Genomic DNA, 18,450 nt, shown 5'->3' on the forward strand with positions numbered 1-18,450 from the left:
TCCCCAGGGAAGCAGAATAAAGCGACTCTTTGACTATTGTCTCATGAAAACCACGTGTAAAGCCCTCGGGCAAAGTGGGCTGGTCGCTCAAAAAGACAAAAGCCTCGGACATAGCCATTGTCTTGTTAGACACCTTTGTGGGATAAGGAATTGGCCTACGTGCAAAATCTCAGGGCAATGTGAGATGGGTGATGGGGGAAGGATTGCCTCGCCCCCCTACCCTGATGGACATCTACAACCCTGCCAGTCCAGATAAAAGGTGGGCTGCCGAGGCGGGGCGCCAGACGCACCAGAAGATACGCGAGAATTCCTGCGACTGCGTTTAGAGAGCGACAGCCGGTGGTGGGGTTCGTGTGCGTCCTTCCCTTGCCTGGGATTGGCGACCTCACCACGGCAGAACGGCCTAGCTACAGGGGAAGCCACGGATGAGAGTCCATTCCCCAACGAGACTTCCGACTACCTCCTACAGGTTGGAAAACCTGTTGGGTAAATGTTTCATTCTCTCTCTCTTTCTAACAAAAGTGCACCAACGCGACACCACAACCGACGGCAGCTGGTGGAACTGCAGTGACCGCAAAAAGACTTTTAAATATCCAGTAAACAATATATATCTACATTACCCCTAGACAACAGTAGAGCTTATTTCTGATTGATTATTACTATACCTGTGCTTTAGATTGAGTTGTGACGACGTATATGATCTGAATGTTTTGTATTAACCATGCGTTTGTGCCCCTTTATAAATAAAAACGTTTGAAAATAGTAGCATCAGGCTTCGGTGGATCCATCTATCTTTGCTGGAAAACTACCCGGTTACTGGGGAACGTAACAAGTGGGTTGCTCGTCCCGGATTTGAAACCAAAGGGGAGGGTCAGTGAATCAGAAAAAGAAGGAAACTAATATACAATTCAACTGAAATTTGTATACTAGAAAATTTTCCTCCTGAGATTTTTGCCGAAAGAAGGAAATATCGGGAAGTCATGATTGAATTGTATAAAATAAATTGCCGTCCATCACTTTGCTACCCCGCCCGTCTAATAATTTTTTCCTCATGATTCTCAGCCACAGAGGATTCTTTCTCCAAATGAGGGGTGGGAGTTTATTAAAAATTTTAAAGTTATGCCGATTGTAACCTGAACAGGTAATTTTGAGCTGGGAGATGTTTATAGATACTTTGAGGAAAGTCTATTCTACGCTTTATGGATGTCCGTACAGGACTTGGTTGACTTAATCCTTTTCTTTATTTGTTAATAATTGGTATATATGCATAGCTGCTTTGAAGAAAACCTGTTTTACATTTTATGGATGTCCACACAGGACCTGGTCTGATTTAATTTTTTTTCCCCTCTTTCTTGCTTGTTTTAACATTAATATAGCTCTTGGTTTGTTTTTTATTTTTATATATATATTCACTTTTTTTGTATAACTTGTAAGTTCTCTTTAAAAAAAACTTTAGTTGTAATATATTATTTGCTTGGATTTATTCTTTTCTGAATATATGATTCATACACTTTAGATGAATTTAAGATGGCCGTCACTAGTTACATTTTAATTATTGTTAGACATAACATTACAGTATTTGAAATGTTTTCATCACTTATGTTTGGATTCGGTGAGGTAAACATACTTTGTTAATATAGCTGCAAAATGGAGGATGGGGTTAAGGGTTATTAGGTTTAGCTTGTGGCCTGCCTATTGGGTCGCTATTATTCCGGCTTTGGGGGGTGGGGGTATTAGATTAATTTTTTTCTCGATTGGGCAATTCTAAGAGGTTACATTTTCTATCAATCACGACGTCACTTCCGGTCAAGTCTGGGCGTTTTTTTTTCTTCTAGATCTAGTGTGCGCTTGCGCTTTCTTTATAAAACTTTAAATTAAATTCTAAATATGGATACTAATAAAATCAATATTACTACTTGGAATTTGAATGGCATGCATCATCCTATTAAGCATAAAAAGATTTTAAAGAAATTAACACTTCATGCGGATATTATTTTTGCGCAAGGGACTCGTGTACGGAGACAGGATGAAGATAGCTTTTATAAATTTTGGAAGGGACCTTTATCATTCCTTATCAACAAATAAAGTTAGAGGGGTATCTATTTTTGTTAATTCTAAAATCCCTTTTGTACACTTTAATACTGTAACTGATTTGATTGGAAGGTATTTAATTGTCACTGGTTTATTATGCAGTCAAAAGGTAGCTCTGATGTGTGTTTATGCACCTAATTCAGACAGTCCTGAATTTTTTAAGAAGCTTTTTTCTAAGCAACCAAGTCTAAATGAATATAAATTGATCTTGGGTGGTGACTTTAACTGTTGCCTTAATCTGGCGATTGACAGGTCATCAACCAATCCGTTGCTTCCTAATAAAGCGGCGACCTGTATTAGCTCTTTTAAAATATGGCCTGGTCAATATCTGGAGATATAAACACCCTAATGACAAAGATTTTTCTTTTTTCTCACACGTTCATCATAAATATTCAAGAATTGATTATTTTTTTCTAGATACACGGTTGTTATATTCTGTTGACGAGTGTGAGTATGATGTCATTGCGCTGTCGGATAACGCACCTGTGAAATTAACCCTGAAGCTCTCTGATAATTTTTTGAAATTAATTAAACTTTACAACTCCTCCCTCGAAGTGTCAGACACCCTGAGCCAATAGGCTGGTCCTGGACTTATTTCCACTTGGAATAATTTACTTATTATTTAATTATTTATGGTTTTTTAATATTGCTATATTTCTACACTATTCTTGGTTGGTGTGACTGTAATGAAACCCAGTTTCCCTCAGGATCAATAAAGTATGTCTGTCTGAAAATGTCACAGTGGAGATTGAATCCTGTATTGTTACAGGATCCAGCTTTTGTTAGTTTTATCAAGGAGCAAATTTCTATATTTTTTGAACTTAATACAACTGAAGGTATGTCAAATTTGGTTATAGGGGATACAATGAAATCCTTTATCAAGGGACAAATAATTTCATATTCAGCAGGTTTAAGGAGGAAACCCAGAGTGGAACTTTTAGTGATTACTAATAAAGCAGAGAGATAGATAAAGCGTACTCAGTAAGACCTAGTGGAGACCTATATAAGGAAAGGGTTGAACTCCAAACACAATATGACTTGCTTTTGACCTTCCCCATTGAGCAGCAAATTTTAAAAATTAAATGTCAATTTAATATACATGGGGACATATCAGGTAAACTGTTGGCTGGTCAGTTAAAGGCAAATATGGTCAGAAGACAGATTTTGAAAATACGTAGATCTGATAGAACTGAAACATTAGACCTCATGAAATTAATAAGATATTTATGGATTTTTATTCCAATCTTAATAAATCTGAATTCCCTGATAATATTATTATTATAAATAGATTTTTGCAGAAATTAAATATACCTAAAATTTCTATTCAAGATATTAATGTACTAGATGCACCTATTAAACAAGAGGAAATAGCCAAGGCTATATCCTGTATGCAATTAGGGAAAGCACCGGGATCAGATGGATATACTGTGGAATTTTATAAGACCTTTAATGAAATGCTTACATCACATCTTTGTCAGACTTTCACTGATTTTATATCTTCTGGGAATCTTCTGAAAACTTTTTATGAGGCATCAATTTCATTGATTCCTAAAAAAAGGACAAGATTTATCTGAATGTGCCTCTTATAGACCAATTTCCCTATTGAATGTGGATTTTAAAATTCTCTCTAAAATTTTAGCTAATAAACGAGAATTTTTGCCAACTTATCTCAAATGATCAAACTGGATTTATTAAAAATAGGTATTGACATTTTAATATTTGAAGTTTGTTTAATATTATTTATTCTCCCTCAGTCAAAGAATCTGAATGTGTTGTTTCTCTTGATGCAGAGAAAGCCTTTGACAGGGTGGAATGGCCTTATTTGTTTCAGGTTTTGGAGAGCTTTAACTTTGGTCCAGGATTTATTTCCTGGATCAAACTGATTTATCAAGCCCTGATGGCTGTGGTTATAACTAACAATCAAAAATTTCCTTATTTTAGATTATATTGAGGAACTTGTCAGGGTTGCCCTCTTAGCCCTTTATTATTTAATTTGGTTTTAGAACCACTTGCTATTGCTCTTAGAGATTCTAACACTGTTCAGGGTACTAAGAGAAGGGATAAATTACATAAGGTTTCATTATACGCAGATGATTAATTAGTTTATATTTCAGACCCTAGGAAATCTATTCCCTCTATGATATCCATATTCGCTGAATTCAGTATTTTCTTTGTATATAAAATAAATTTACATAAAAGTAAATTACATACTATTAATAATTATTCTGAATATTATGATCAAATACCATTTAATATTGCTAAAAATTACTTTACCTATCTTGGTATTAAAATTACTAAGAATTTTAATAGAACATAAAATAGTACAGCACGTTACAGGCCCTTCGGCCCACAATGTTGTGCTGACCCTCAAACCCTGCCTCCCATATAACCCCCCACCTTAAATTCCTCCATGTACCTGTCAAAGATTTATATAAGTATAATTTTCTTCCTCTAATTGAATATACAAAACAAATGCTTTCTAAATGGTTGCCTATGACGACGTCGTTAATTGGTCAAATATATGCTGTAAGAATGGTAATTTTACTGAAATTTCTATATACGTTTCAAGCTGTTCCATCCTTGGTCCCGAAAACATTCTTTGATAGAATAGATTCTATGATCCTGTCATATATCTGGAATAATAAGAGTTCTAGATTGAGTAAACCTTTATTGCAAAAATCAAAACAAGATGGAGGATTGGCATTACCAAACTTTAGATTTTACTATTGGGCAATTAATATTCGTTATATTACTTTTTGGATTTGCGGTATAGATGGTCAAGATTGTCCTTCATGGTTGGACCCATTGTTAGACACACATTAAAAATTTGGTTTCAGCTTCGCAGATTTTTTGATTTAAATAACTTTGTACTCTCTAGTAATATCCATCTTAACTATTTTTAAACCATCAATTCTGGATAAGGCCTTTTTAATAGGGAAAACTAGGGGAATAAAAACTTTTTTAGATTTGTTTTTAGAGAATTGTTTAATGTCTTTTTCACAGCCAGTGGATAAATATGATATATCTAACGCACAATTTTTTAGATATTTACAAGTTAGGAGTTTTCTACAAGATTTATTACCGAATTACCCATTTGCTCATTTACCAAATATGATAGATGTTATTTTTCAGCTTAAACCATCTCAAAAAGGATTGATAGCCATTATATATTTATAAACGGCTTATGAATTTACGAATGATGTCTAATGATAAGGTTAAACGTGCTTGGGAACTGGAACTTTGGGAGTCACTTTCAGATGATCAATGGAATAAAATTTATAATTGAGTTAACAATTCATCTATCTGCCCCCATCACTCCTTGATTCAGTTCAAGGTAATGCGCAGGGCACATGTGTCAAAAGATAATCTAGCGCATATTTTTTCTAATATAAATGCTGAGGTGGCTACCTTAACTCATATGTTTTGGTCCTGTATAAAGTTAAATAATTTTTGGAGAGATGTTTTTAGAACGTTATCTAAAGTCATAGGTTTGGACCTACAACCTAATTCACTTACGGCAATTTTTGGGATCATTCCGAAGGAAGCAGGAAATGTTTCCGCTCAACTTTATTGGCTAGGAGAGCTATTTTGTTGTATTGGAAAGATACTAATCTACCTGTTTTTTTTTTTTGGCTCTCCTCCATTATGTCGTGTTTAAGCTTGGAGAAAATTAGAAGACGGACGTTTGATACATCTTTTGAATTTGAGCAAACCTGGCGACCTTTCATTCAATATTTTCATATGATTTAAATTTTCTTTACTTTTTTCCACTTTTTTAGGTAATCTTTTTTTCTTCTTCTCTGTGATGTTTCAGATTTGACCGGAAGGATTTTTACCCTTTAAAAAAAAATTCTTCTTAATAATAGAAATAATAGAATAATAATAATAATAATGTAATATTATAATAATAGAAAGTATTTTTTGAATTGTTAAGAGGAGTTGTGGTTCCTTTTATAGATTAGCTCAATATTATACCATATATGTTTTTGACAGTGTACACTCCTTTTTTTGTACTTTTATTGGAATATGTATTTGATATAACTTCTCCTCTGATTTGTATTTGTCTTTATATATTTTTTAATCAATAAAAAAGATTTAAAATGGAATGAAAATGAAATGAAGGTATACCTACTTGTTAATGCAAAAATCTAATCAGCCAATCTTGTGGCAGCAACTAAATGTATAAAAGTATACATACATAGTCAAGAAGTTCAACTGTTGTTCAGAGCAAATGTCAGAACTGGGAATAAAAGAGATCCAAGTGTTTTTGACCATGGAATGATTATTGGTGACAGACGGAGTGGTTTGAGTATCTCAGAAACTGCTGATCTGGGATTTTCATGCACAACAGTCTTTAGTATTTACACAGAAAAGTGTGAAAGAAAACTAAAAAAAAATCCAGTGAGCTGCAGATCTGTGGGTGAAAATGCCTTGTTAATAAGAGAGGTCAGAGGAGAATGGCCAGACTGGTTTAAGCAGACATGAAGGTGACAGTAACTCAAATAACCACACATTACAACAGTGGTGTGCAGAAGAGTACTCTGAATGCATAACAGGTCAAACCTTGAATTGGATGCACTTCAGCAGTAGACCACAGGTCAGTGGCAACACTAGGTACAGGGAGTACCTAATGAAGTTGCCATGAAAATGTATTTCTCTTGTCCCTGGAGGAGGATTTAACCAGTCAGTTGATTATACATCACTACCTTGAGAGGATGTGAGGGAAGATTACTGCAGGACAGCTGTTTATGGGAGGGAGACAGCCCCTATTGTGGAAAGGTTTGAAGGTTTCCCTTTATTGAGACAGCGAACATAGCTGTTGGAGGCCTCTGCACTCTATTGGTGCATGAGTCTGTTGGCTCTGAGTAGAGGGAACTCGAATAAGCAACACTGCAGACCAACATCGAAAGAGTGAGCTGGTGGCTTCCCCCGCTCGCTGTTGCAGGAGCAATATCTCTCTCTGCCTCATTACTGAGAGAAGGGGCCTGTTCAAATGGTGAAGTGTTGGGATGGGCAGTGGTTTTTGATGGACTCTATATCATGGTCTCAGGGAGCTTGCTATTGCTTGCATGGTGGGTGTGGGGAGGGGGGTAGTTGATGCTTTTGCTGCTGCTTGTGCATGGGAGGGGTAAAGGGTTCTAACATTCATTCTTTGGGGTTTGTGAATGCATGGGAGGGGTGAAGGGTTCTAATGTTCTGTCATTCGTTCTTTGGGATTTGTGAATGTCTGCAAAGAGTAAGGATTTCAGCTTGTATACTGTATGCATTCTTTAATGTTAACTTGAGCATTTGATAAAATTATATAAATAACGGCTGCTCCCAATTTCAGCTTTATACTATATATTGGCTCAGCGGGAACTGTCTTACTGAGAGAGTGGTGTGGGATTTAAGTAGGATCAGACATGTATTTGTGATATTGACTCGAACTCCACCCTGTCCTGCCTTATGGGTGAGATGTTGCCCACTAATTAGGATCTCATAATCTGTCTCAATCACCTTTCAAAGAGGAACTTTTCCCCAACTATTAGCTTAATGTGAGGTAGCCAAACTACTATGTTAAAATTACTTGAGTTCATTTCTCTGTGTCAGCTATAAAACCTTATTCTGTAGAGACTATGTTGCAAAAATGACATTTCAAGTAATTAACTGGTCACTTTGGAATGTATACAGATTGTGAAAGGTGCTATGCAAATACAAGTATCAGTAATGGAGTCAAGGGACTGTTGTGAAAGCCCATCTGGTTCCCTAAGGAATGAAAGCTGCCACCGTATCTATTCTGGACAGTGCACATTTTCTACTCGCTGGCTACAGTGTTTGGCTCTTAACTACCTCTGAAATGATTTTGTAAGATGTTTAGTTCACTGTTTAGGAGACTGAAGGCACACACTCAACAATTCAGGAACAGCTTCTTCCCCTCTGCCATCGATTTCTGAATGGACATTGAACACTACCTCACTACTTATTTTTGCACTACTTATTTTAACTTAACCTATTTAATGGATGTATATATACTTACTGTAATTCAGTTTTATTCTATCATTATGTATGGCATCGTACCGCTACCACAAAAGACAACACATTTCACGACATTTGCAGGTATAATTATACCTGATTCTGATTCTGATTTAGCAAGTGGACTGAAGCAGTTGAAGGTGGTGACTTCCATTTCAAAGGCAATTTAGGGAATGGCTGTGATTACTACCCTTTCAGTGACTCTTTTGTGAACATAAATGTCATTTATTGGGAACTTACTGAGCCTGTCACTTCAATATATTCCATGGTGAGTGACTGATCTGATTTCCACAATCCTCAAGGAAAAAATGAAGAGTATGACAATACTCTTCACTTACCTTGATGAGGGTAATTCCAACAAAACTCAAGATCAACATCAAAAACACGAGCAGTCTGCAGATGCTGGAAACTTAAAGCAACACACACAAAATGTTGGAGGAACTCAGCAGGTCAAGCAGCATCTATGGAAATGAATAAACAGTTACTGTTTCAGTCCAAGACCCTTCTTCAGTTCTTAAAAGGGTGAAGATACCATCATGTTAGGCAAAACAACCTGCTTGATAGACACCCCATCCAGTATTGCAACTTTAATTTTCTACAAAGCATCAGGTTAGCAGTTAGGGTACTGGCAAATTCATCCTGCAAGATGTAGAGAGAAAGGAGACTCCCAGTGTCTCTGAGGACTACATCTGGAAGAAGTATGTCCAGCTGCAACTCCCTGCTGACTGCTTTAAGGAGCCAGAGCTGGATGCACTTCAGATCGTCCAGGATGTTGACAGTCAGAGATACATGCGATGATTGCAGACTGCAGGTAATTGAGTAACCACAAGAAAAAGTTCAAGGGGCCAAAGTCAAGGATGTCTCTGAGCAGCTTCAGAATATTCTCAGGGTGAACAGCCGGAAATCATCATGCACATTGGCTCAAATGACAGAGACAGAAAAAGAGACAAGGTCCAGTAGGGATCCAAATCAGAGGAAAATGGGAGGCTGCAAGATGTGACAAGAGTTCAATGCCAGTGGGGACAGCAGACAAAACACTCAGCAGCATGGCAGAGAGAAGAGAAAGACTACATAATAAAATTGTATTCATTTCAATGCAAGAGGCTTCATAGGGGGATGAACTCAGGTCATGAATAAATATATTGGACTGGGATATTATCATAGAAAACCTACAGCACAATACAGGCCCTTCATGCTGAACATGTCCTTATCATAGAAATTATCTAGGGTTACCCATAGCCCTCTATTTTTCTAAGCTCCATGTACTTATCCAGGAGTCTCTTAAAAGACCCTATCATATCCACCTCCATCACCGTTGCCAACAGCCCATTCTCACCACTGAGAATGGAGTACTCACCACTCTCTGTGTAAAAAAAAACTTACCCCTAACATCTCCTCTGTGTTCTTGTGCTAGCCATTTCAGCCCTGGGAAAAAGCCTCTGACTATCCACATTATTAATGCCTCTCATCAACTTATACAGCTCTATCACGTCACCTCTCATCTTCCATTGCTCTAAGGAAAAAAGGCTAAGTTCACTCAAGCTATTCTCATAAGGCATGCTCCCCAATCCAGGCAACATCCTTGTTAATCTCCTCAGCATCCTTTCTTTGTTTTATACATCCTTCCTGTGGTGAGGTGAACAGAACTGAGCACACTACTCCAAGTGGGGTCTGACCAGGGACCTATATAGCAGCAAAATTACCTCCCGGCTCTTAAACTCAATCCCATGATTGATGAAGGCCAATGCACCATATGTCTTCTTAACCTCAGCAGTTTTGAGTGTCCATGGACTTGGACCCGAAGATCCCTCTGATCTTCCACACTGTCAAGAGTCTTGCCATTAATACTATATTCTGTCATCATATTTGACCTACCAAAATGAACCACCTCACACTTATCTGGGTTGAACTCCATCTGCCACCTCTCAGCCCAGTTTTGCATCCTATCAATGTCCCGCTGTAACCTCTGACAGCCCTCCACACTATCCACAACACCTCCAACCTTTGTGTCATCAGCAAATTTATTAACCATCCCTCCACTTCCTCCTCCAGGTCATTATAAAAATCACGAAGAGTAGGGATCCCAGAACAGATCCCTGAGGCACCCCACTGGTCACTGACCCCCATGCAGAATATGACCCATCCACAACCACTCTTTAGTAAACACGAAGTACACTGCAGATGCTGTGGTCAAATTAAGACGTACAAACAAGCTGGATGAACTCAGCAGGTTGGGCATCCGTTGAAATGAGCAGTCAATGTTTCGGGCTGAGACCCTTCATCAGGACTGAAGAAGGAGTGGGGAGGGTAGAAGGTGCCAGGTGAAAAACCAATCAGAAGAAAGATCAAGGGGTAGGGGAGGGGAAGCAGGGAGGTGATAGGCCGGAGAGGTGAAGAAGGGATGAAAGGGGAAAGCACTATGGGTAGTAGAAGAAGGCAGAATCATGAGAGAGGTGATAGGCAGCTAGAAGAGGAGGCAGAGTGAAAGTGGAAGGGAGGGAATTACCGGTATATGAGGTGTTGTCATATCAAGGGGCTGAAGGCTACCCAAATACTGTCTGGGTAGCCTCCAGCCCCTTGGTATGAACATCGAATTCTCCAACTTCCAGTAATTCCGTCCCTCTCCCTTCCATCATTCCACTTTCACTCTGCCTCCTCTTCTAAAAAAAACATAGAAAATAGGTGCAGGAGTAGGCAATTCGGCCCTTCGAGCCTGCACCGCCATTCAGTATGATCATGGTTGATCATCCAACTCAGAACCCTGTACCTGCTTTCTCTCCATACCCCCTGATCCCTTTGCCTATCACCTCTCTCATGATTCTACCTTCTTCTACTACCCATAGTGCTTTCCCCTTTTATTCCTCCTTCACCTCTCCTGCCTATCCCCTCCCTGCTTCCCCTCCCCCACCCCTTGATCTTTCCTCTAATTGGTTTTTCATCTGGCACCTTCCACCCTCCCCCCACCTTCTTTATAGGGCCCCTGCCCCCTCCTTCTTCAGTCCTGACGAAAGGTCTCGGCCCGAAACATTGACTGCTCATTTCAACGGATGTTGCCCGACCTGCTGAGTTCATTCAGCTTGTTTGTACATCTTGATACAACCACTCTTTGCCTTCTGTGGGCAAGCCTGTTCTGGATCCACAAAGTAATGTCCTCTTGGATCCCATGCCTCCTTACTTTCTCAATAAGCTTTGCATGGGGCACCTTATCAAATGCCTTGCTGAAATCCAAATACACTACACCTACTGCTTTAACTTCATCAATGTGTTGCGTCACATCCTCAAAAAATTCAGTCAGGCTCATAAGGCATGACCTGTCTTTGACAAAGCCATGCTGACTATTCCTAATCATATTATGCCTCTCCAAATGTTCATAAACCCTAGTTCTCAGGATCTTCCCCATCAACTTACCAACCACTGAAGTAAGACTCACTGGTCTATAATTTCCTGGGCTATCTCTACTCCCTTTCTTGAATAAGGGAACAACATCCACAACTCTCCAATGCTCCAGAACCTCTCCCTTCCCCATTGATGATGCAAAGATCATCACCAGAGGCTCAGCAATCTCCTCCCTTGCCTCCCACAGAAGCACGGGGTACATCTAGTCCAGTCTCAGTGACTTATCCAACTTAATGCATTTAAAAGCTCCTGCACATCCTCTTCCTTAATATCCACATGTTCAAGCTTTTCAGTCTGCTGTAAGTCATCCCTACAATCGCCAAGTTCCTTTTCTGTAGTGAATACTGAAGCAAAGTACCTCTGCCTTCTCCTCCAGTTTCGTACACACTTTTCCACTGTCACACTTGATTGGTCTTAATTCTCTCACGTCTTATCCTCTCGCTCTTCACATACTTGTAGAATGCCTTGGGGTTTTCCTTAATGCTGTCCACCAAGGCTTTCCCATGGCCCCTTCTGAACCTCCTAATTTTATTCTTAAACTCCTTCCTGCTAGCCTTATCATCTTCTAGATCTCTATCATTACCAAGTTTTTTCAACCTTTCGTAAGCTTTTCTTTTCTTCTTGACTAGATTTACGACAGCCTTTGTATACCACGGTTCCTGTACCCTACCATACTTTCCCTGTCTCATTGGAACGTACCTTAGACCATAAGACAAAGGAGCAGAAGTCGATCATTCGGCCCATCGAGTCTGCTCCGCCATTTCATCATGAGCTGATCCAATCTCCCCTTTAGTCCCATTCCCCCGCCTTCTCACCATAACCTTTGATGCCCTAACTACTCAGATACCTATCAATCTCTGCCTTAAATACAGCAAATGACTTGGCTTCCGTCGCCTGTGGCAACAAATTCCATAGATTCACCACCCTCTGGCTAAAAAATTTTTTTCGCATCTCTGTTCTGAATGGGCACCCTGCAATCCTCAAGTCATGTCCTCTCGTACTAGACTCCCCACCATGGGAAACAACTTTGCCAAATCCACTCTGTCCATGCCTTTCAACATTCGAAATGTTTCTATGAGGTCCCCCCTCATTCTTCTAAACTCCAAGGAGTACAGTCCAAGAGCGGTCAAACGTTCCTCATATATTAACCCTCTCATTCCCGGAATCATTCTGGTGAACCTTCTCTGAACCCTCTCCAATGTCAGCACATCCTTTCTTAAATAAGGAGTCCAAAACTGCACACAGTATTCCAAATGAGGTCTTACCAGTGCCTTATAGAGCCTCAACATCACAACCCTGCTCCTATACTCTATTCCTCTAGAAATAAATGCCAACATTGCATTCGCCTTCTTCACCACCGACTCAACCTGGAGAGTAACGGTAAGGGTATCCTGCACGAGGACTCCCAAGTCCCGTTGCATCTCAGAACTTTCAATTCTTTCCCCATTTAAATAATAGTCTGCCTGTTTATTTCTTCTACCAAATTGCATGACTGTACACTTTCCAACATTGTAATTCCTTTGCCACTTCTTTGCCCATTCCCCCAACCTACCCCAGCCCCCTCCTTTGTGAGAATCGCAAGAGAGAGAGAGAAGCCTTAAGGTTTGGAATGTGGCCTGGCCTCTCAGCCAGACAAAAGCCATGGACATAGCCATTGTCTCTTGGAGACACCTTTGTGAAATGGGGACTGGACTATGTGCAAACCCTCAGGGCAACGTGGGCTGGGTGATGGGGAAAGATTGCCACACCCCACCCTGATTGACAGCTACAACCCTGCAAGTCCCGATAAAAAGGTGGGCTGCCGAGGCGGCCCCTCAGACGCACCAAGGAGACACACGAAGAAGACACGATAGCGCTTCCCGTCGGAGCGGGAAGCCATTTTGAAGGAAGCCACGTGCGTTAGATTCCGGATCGGGAGTCTGTGTCTGAAACCAAAGGAAAACCGTTTTAACTAACAACCGGGATTTGCTTCGCAAAGACGACGGGCAAGTGTTCCTTTTTCTCACCAATCCTCTCTCTCCAACACGTGAAATGCCAGCGGTTCCCAAACGGAAAGGCCTGCAGATTTATGAGTGACTTTTATATTCCATTGGGACTCAGTATTATCCCCTAGACAACGATAGAGCTTATTTCTGATTGATTATTACTATACCTGTGCTTTAGATTGAGTTTTGATGATGTATATGATCTGAATGTTTTGTATTAACCATACGTTTGTGCCCCTTTATAAATAAAAACGTTTGAAAATAGTACCATCAGACTTCAGCGGACCTCTCTATCTTTGCTGGTAAGTCACCCGGTTACTGGGAATGTAACAAGTGGGGGCTCGTCCGGGATTTGAAACCGAAGGGGAGGGTCAGTGAATCAGGCTGTAAGTCCAAACTTGAATCTGGGTACGCAGGTAGCCAGACAGAAAACTAGCAAAGATGGACGTGGAGGAATTTATAAGAAACCCGCTCTATCCTCTATCCACTATTTTTTGCTTCCTTGTATGCCCACTGCTTTGCTTTTACTTTGGCTTTGACTTATCTTGTCAGCCACGGTTGCATCCTATTTCCATTCAAAAATTTCTCCTTCTTTGGAATATATCTGTCTTGTACCTTCTTCACTTCTCACACTCCAGCGACCGCTGCTTTGCCCGCTAGTGTCCCTTTCCAGTCAACCTTGGCCAGTTCCTCACTGTAATTTCCTTTACTCCACTGAAACACCAACACATTGGATTTCGGCTTCTCTTTCTCAAATTTCACAGTGAACTCAATCATGTTATGATCACTGCCTCCTAAGGGTTCCTTCATTTTCATCCCTCTAATCACCTCTGGTTCATTACACAACACCCAATCCAGTACAGCCGATCCCCTAGTAGGCTCAACAACAAGCAGTTCTGAAAAGCCATCTCTCATAGACATTCTACAAATTCTCTCTCTTGAGATCCAGTGCCGACCTGATTTTCCCAATCCAGTCGCATGTTAAAATCCCCCACAATTATCATAACACTGCCCTTCCGGCAAGCCTTTTCTATTTCCTGTTGTAATCTGTAGTCCACATCACTGCAGCTGTTTGGAGGCCTGTAGGTAACTGCCATCAGGGTCCTTTTACCCCTGCGATTTCTTAGCTCAACCCATAAAGATTCTGTACCTTCCGATCCTATGTCAACTCTTTCTAATGATTTAATATTATTTCTTTCCATTAAAGCCACGCCACCCCCTCTACCTACCTGCCTATCCTTCCGATACACCGTGTGTCCTTGGACGTTCAGCTCCCAGAGACATGCATCCTTCAGCCACATCTCAGTGATGGCCACAATATCATACCTGCCAATCTGTAACTGTACAACAAGATCATCCACCTTATTCCTTATGCTGCGTGCATTTAAGTATAACACCTTAAGTCCAGTATTTGGTACTTTTTGCATTGATTGCACTGCAACTCATCCCAGTGGCTGCAAATTTGCTCCATCATCTGCCTGTCCTTCCTGACATCCTTACTGCTCACTACCTTAGATCTATTTCTGTTTTCCCTCTCCTCTGCTCCATCATTCCGGTTCCCATCCCCCTGCCAAATTAGTTTAAACCCTCCCTAACAGCTCTATTAAACCTTCCTGCCAGGATATTGGTCCCCCTAGGATTCAAGTGTAACCTGTCCTTTTTGTACAGGTCACACCTGCCCCAAAAGAGGTTCCAATGATCCAGAAACTTGAATCCCTGCCCCCTACTTCAATCCCTCAGCCACACGTTTATCCTCCACCTCATTCCATTCCTACTCTCACTGTCGCGTGGCACAGGCAGTAATCCCTAGATTACTACCTTTGCAGTCCTTCTTCTCAACTGCCTTCCTAACTCCCTATATTTTCCTTTCAGGACCTCTTCCCTTTTCCTACCTATGTCACTGGTACCTATATGTACCTCGACCTCTGGCTCATCACCCTCCCAATTCAGGATATCTTGGATGCGATCAAAAACATCCCAGACCCTGGCACCAGGGAGGCAGACTACCATCCGGGGCTCCTGATTGCATCCACAGAATCGCCTATCTGACCCCGTAACTAGCGAGTCCCCTATTACTACTACCTTCCTCTTCCTTTCCCTACCTTTCTGAGCTACAGGGCCAGACTCCATGCTGGAGGCATGGCCACTGTTGCTTCCCCCAGGTAGGCTGTCCCCCCCCCCAACAGTACTCAAACAGGAGTACTCAAACAGCAGAACTGCACGCAAATATCCCCTGAACATTTGCCATATTTCTTCCGTATGTTTCCCTGAGAATATCTGTTTCCAATTTATGCTTCCAAGTTCCTGCCTGATAGTCTCATATTTCCCCTTACTCCAATTAAATGCTTTCCCTAATTTGTTTGTTCCTATCCCTCTCCAATGCTATGGGAAAGGAGATAGAATTCTGATCACTTTCTCCAAAATGCTCTCCCACTGAGTGATCTGACACCTGACCAGGTTCATTTCCCAATACCAGATCAGGTACAGCCTCTCCTCCTGTAGGCTTATCTACATATTGTGTCAAGAAACCTTCTTGAATACACCTAACAAACTCCACCCCATCTAAACCCCTTGCTCTAGGGAGATGCCAATCGATATTTAGGAAATTAAAATCTCCCACCACAATAACCCTATTATTATTAACAGCTTTCCAGAATCTGTCTCCCTATCTGCTCCTCGATGTCCCTGTTACTATTGGGTGTCTGTAGAAAAACACCCAGTAGAGTTATTGACCCCTTCCAGTTCCTACCTTCTACCCGGAGAGATTCCTCCATGACTTCCTCCTTTTTCTCCTCATCATTGTTAAGTTAGTTTTAAATTTCTTATGGAATGGTCAACAGATAAAATCAAATTTTGATGGTATTGGGAACATAACTGTTAATTGGAGTAAGTTGTTTGCAAGGAAAGGGACATCTGAACACTTGGAAGGCTTGTAAAAGAGGTTAAGATCTGCATGTTCCTTTTAGACTGAAAGACAAGGCTGAATGAAGAGATTTAGATGGTCTGTCAGAAAAAAAGGAGGGGCACAGATCAGGTACTGGGTATGGAATGAAATGAATTCCTGAAATATAGAGGATGCAGGAATATACACGAAGGAAATTACAGCAGCACAAATGGGTAAGTGATAGGTTTGGCAGAGAAGACCAAGGGGAATCTAAAAAGATTTTATGTATACTAAGGGGAAAAGAGTAATCAGAGACAGAGAGAAAATAGAGCTCCTCAAAGCCACAAAAATTGCATGAGGTCTTCAAAGACTATTTCTCCTCTCTTTTTAACCATGGAGAAAGAGAAGGACTTCAGAACTTGAGATGGTTAGTGGGTTGTCTTGGGGATAGTCTGCATTATATCACAAGAGGTACAGGTGTCTTAAAGTATTTGAGGGTAGATAAATCTCCAGGGCTAGATGAGGTACGTACATACAAATTGGAAGCTAGAGGATAAATTGTGGGAGCACTGGGTAAGATATACTGTATGGATTATTGTTAGTGTGACTGAAGTGCTGGAAGATTAGAGGGTGGCTAATGTTGTGCCTTTATTTAAGAAGAAAAACCTGGGAACTATAGACCTGTATCTTAACATCTGTGGTAGGTAAGCTACCAGAGGGGATTCTGAGGGGTAAGATCTACAAACGTTTGGAAAGAAAGGGATTCATTAGGGATTGATACCACAGCTTTGTGCATAGGAGATTGTGTCTCAAGAATTTGATTGCTTTTTGAACTAACCAGAGGTTAATGAGGGCAGGGTGTTAGGTATAGTTAATATGGATTTCAGTAAGCCTTTGATAAGGTTCCACGTGATAAGCTTGTAAGAAAAGCTGGATCGCATGACATCCAGGGAGAGTTAGCTAAGTGGATACAGAATTGGCTTGATGGTAGGGAGCAGAGGAAACAGTAAAAATTTGTTTTGCCAGACTGGAGGCCAATGACTAATGCTATTCCCCGCAGGACAATGATAGACCCATTGCTATATATCATTTAATTCAGTGATTTGGATGGGAATGTAATAGGCATGGTTAGTAAGTTTACAGATGACACAACAAAAGGTGGTGTTGCAGACAGTGAAGATGGTTATCAGGATTTATAGCGGGGTATTGATCAGGTGGGCCAGTGGCAGAGCAATGACAAATTAAGTTTAATTTGGGTAAGTGTGAGGTGTTCCATTGTGGGAAGACAAATTAGGGTACGATATTCAGAGTTAACAGTAAAGACCCAGGGGATGTTATAGAACAGAGGGACCTAGGTTCTCTAAAAGTGGCATTGTTGGTAGCCATGGTCATGAAGAATACTACTGGCACGCTGAACCTCATCAGTCAGGGCACTGAATATAGAAATTGGGATGTTATGTTGCAATTGTACAAGATACTTGTGAAACTGCATTTGGAATATATTGTTCAGTCACTTTTTTATAGCAAAGATACCAGAAAGCTTCTTAAAAACTCTCTTAGGAAGATAGCAGAGGAGATTTATGATGATGTTGCCAGGACTGAAGAGGCTGAATTATGGAGAATTTCAACAAGTTGAGACATTTTTCATTACAGTGTAGGAGAATGGTGGAGGGGGGTGAAATCTGATAGAGGTGCATAAAAAACATGAGAAGCATAGAGAGAGTCAATGCAGATTTTTTCCCAGGATTGGAGAACCAGGAACTAGAGGGCAAAGGGTAAAGGTGAAAGGGGAGACATTTATTAAGAACAGCAGTGGCAACTTCTTCAGCCAGAGGCTAGTTAGTATATGGAATGAATGTACAGAGGAAGTGGTTAAAAGATACTTGGGAAGGTACATCAATAGGAAAGATTCAGAGGAATATGAGCCAAATGTACTGTAGGAAAGAGGAAATATTAGGAAGCATGGACCAGCTGGAATAAAGGGCCTGGTTCTGCACTATGTTACTCTACACAGCTGATGTACTGTGCTGCAATGAGGACTATCTATACGATAAAGCACCAGCATATGCCGTGAAATGGGTT

The 18,450-nt window shown here is 40.6% G+C and overlaps 1 protein-coding gene across 4 annotated transcripts in view; it reads right to left on the bottom strand.

Annotated features, from left to right (window-relative positions):
• elovl2 (ELOVL fatty acid elongase 2) overlaps window positions 1–18,450 on the bottom strand; it is a 129,080-nt gene that overhangs the window by 11,966 nt on the left and 98,664 nt on the right. For 3 of the 4 annotated variants that reach the window (XM_073023897.1, XM_073023896.1, XM_073023894.1), the window contains one exon: window positions 14,714–14,824. The exons of the other annotated variant lie outside the window; for it this stretch is intronic. In XM_073023897.1, coding sequence (XP_072879998.1) covers window positions 14,714–14,824 — 111 coding nt within the window. The remainder of the gene's footprint in view (window positions 1–14,713; window positions 14,825–18,450) is intronic. 4 annotated transcript variants of the gene reach the window in all.

The sequence above is a fragment of the Hemitrygon akajei genome, chromosome 20 (assembly GCF_048418815.1).
Source record: "Hemitrygon akajei chromosome 20, sHemAka1.3, whole genome shotgun sequence".
In the NCBI taxonomy this organism is placed as follows: domain Eukaryota; kingdom Metazoa; phylum Chordata; class Chondrichthyes; order Myliobatiformes; family Dasyatidae; genus Hemitrygon; species Hemitrygon akajei.